This window comes from Cynoglossus semilaevis, chromosome 2, assembly GCF_000523025.1.
Source record: "Cynoglossus semilaevis isolate Cse_v1.0 chromosome 2, Cse_v1.0, whole genome shotgun sequence".
NCBI lineage: Eukaryota > Metazoa > Chordata > Actinopteri > Pleuronectiformes > Cynoglossidae > Cynoglossus > Cynoglossus semilaevis.
In genome coordinates this window covers 6,496,476-6,498,188 of record NC_024308.1, presented here as the reverse complement: position 1 = coordinate 6,498,188, position 1,713 = coordinate 6,496,476, and the positions used below count along the sequence as shown (strand labels likewise).

The following is a 1,713-nucleotide window of genomic DNA, read 5'->3' as shown; positions in this document are numbered from 1 at the left end:
TACAAAATATTTCTCTGCACAGTAAAGAGAAGTTTCCCTCAATCCCCCAGGCTTTAGTCTTGGATTTGTGTTGTTCTCCAAGTCTGCGACATCATCCGAACCCCAGGAGCCTGTTGCTCAGTCTTGACGGATCCTCACTCTGCTGGAGCCCAATACTGTTCTTCATCTTGTGTTGTCACAACCCCCCTGCTACCTTGATTCACTCTTGGTCGTTGGCTAGGTTTTGGATTTATTACTTTCGAGGCCGAACAATCAGTGGACCAGGCTGTCAACATGCATTTTCACGACATCATGGGCAAAAAAGTGTGTAGTTGTAGTTTTATTTTACCCTTAAGAGCAAACAGAGGCTTGGGCGACCTAAATGTTTTTCACACTTTGTTTATTATAGCAAAGCTCTCATTGACCTTAAGTTAGTGAATGAAGCAATGTGCTGAACAAAGTCAACATTTTTAACACTAAAAAAGTAATTGGGCTTTGTACATTTTGGTACTGTCTTTTAACTTCGCCATTACTTTCTTGTTGGCATTTATTCAATAAATGTTTTGTTTTTTATTATTGCAGTTTCAATTATCGCCCAAGGCTTTGTTTAAGCTGACCACTCCTTTAGGGTGTTGCACGTGCAATAAAGTAATATTTAAGAAAATACTACTCCAACTTTATTCTGAACATTGATGTCCTAAAGACCAGAACTAAAACTACAGTAATGCTCAATTTTAATTCACCTACGAATCACCTAAAGGATTGGTCTTTTATGTTCTGTTTCTTTAGTTTATTTATTTTTTAAATATTTGGTTGGCAAGTCGCCTACATGTCAACATATTTTTTTAAAGATGGCAAGTCACCTACATGTCAACATATTTTTTTAAAGAAAAACTTTAACTCTGTGACCTCATTTGAAGAATTTCCATACTGTGTCCACCCATCTCAACAATATTAACCAAACCAGAACAAATCTCAGATGCTCCTTAGTAAGAGACATTGCTCCCACAGCATTACAGTTCATTCAGTGTGAACTTTGAGTATTAGCACCAGAGACCTGGTCACAAACCAGATGATTTTTTATTTTGAGGAAAAATGGCAAAGAATTCACAACAGTGTAGTGTTTATATATTTTTTTGTATGTTGGGCAGGCAGCTCTAAAAGTCATAGGATGGAGCTTTTATTTCAAAGAGGGCTAAGAGTATGGAGAGAAAAAAGATAATAATAATGATTAAGTGATTTAATCCTTTGTTTTTTTCCCCAGCTGATGCTTTTTTAAAGAGAATTTTAACATGTATACATATGCGTATGTAAACGGCAAAGTCTTTCCTGCTTGGTATTATAGTGAATCTTATCATCCTGCTTTGCTGATCTTGTTTCTTATTCAGATTGTGCCAAGGCTAAGTTAAGTATAACCAAACAGACCAATCGCTCTTTTAACAGCTATGGCATTTTTGTATTTCCTTGATGATATTTTCTGAATTTCAATAGTCTCTTAATTAAGGATCGCTGACAGAAGCTCAGTGGTTGTCAGTGCTCATTAAGACTCTCTGTTGAAGTCCTATTTGGTTTCCTCAGGGTTCTCTGTGTGTTCTTATTTCAGTGGGGATGGTAGTACAGAGACATGGCAGGAAAGGGAGTGTCAGATCCCAGTACCATTTCCTTGGTAAATGATTCAGCCCAACCTGTGTACTCTTCAGTGGTATCTGCCCTCCTTGACTTTGCCCTGGTTTT

At 37.4% G+C, this 1,713-nt stretch overlaps 2 protein-coding genes and 1 long non-coding RNA gene across 15 annotated transcripts in view; 1 reads left to right on the top strand and 2 right to left on the bottom strand.

Moving 5' to 3' along the window:
• The window catches only part of dock7 (dedicator of cytokinesis 7), a 428,740-nt gene that overhangs the window by 374,058 nt on the left and 52,969 nt on the right, over window positions 1-1,713 (bottom strand). The window lies entirely within an intron of this gene.
• dazap1 (DAZ associated protein 1) overlaps window positions 1-1,713 on the top strand; it is a 22,475-nt gene that overhangs the window by 12,717 nt on the left and 8,045 nt on the right. The window contains exon 10 of the mRNA XM_017041596.2: window positions 221-303. Coding sequence (XP_016897085.2) covers window positions 221-303 — 83 coding nt within the window. The remainder of the gene's footprint in view (window positions 1-220; window positions 304-1,713) is intronic.
• On the bottom strand, window positions 769-973 carry LOC112486763 (uncharacterized). The gene is made up of 2 exons (XR_003049225.1): window positions 843-973; window positions 769-804 (listed from the first exon to the last, which is right to left on the bottom strand). It is a non-coding gene; the product is annotated as an uncharacterized LOC112486763 (long non-coding RNA).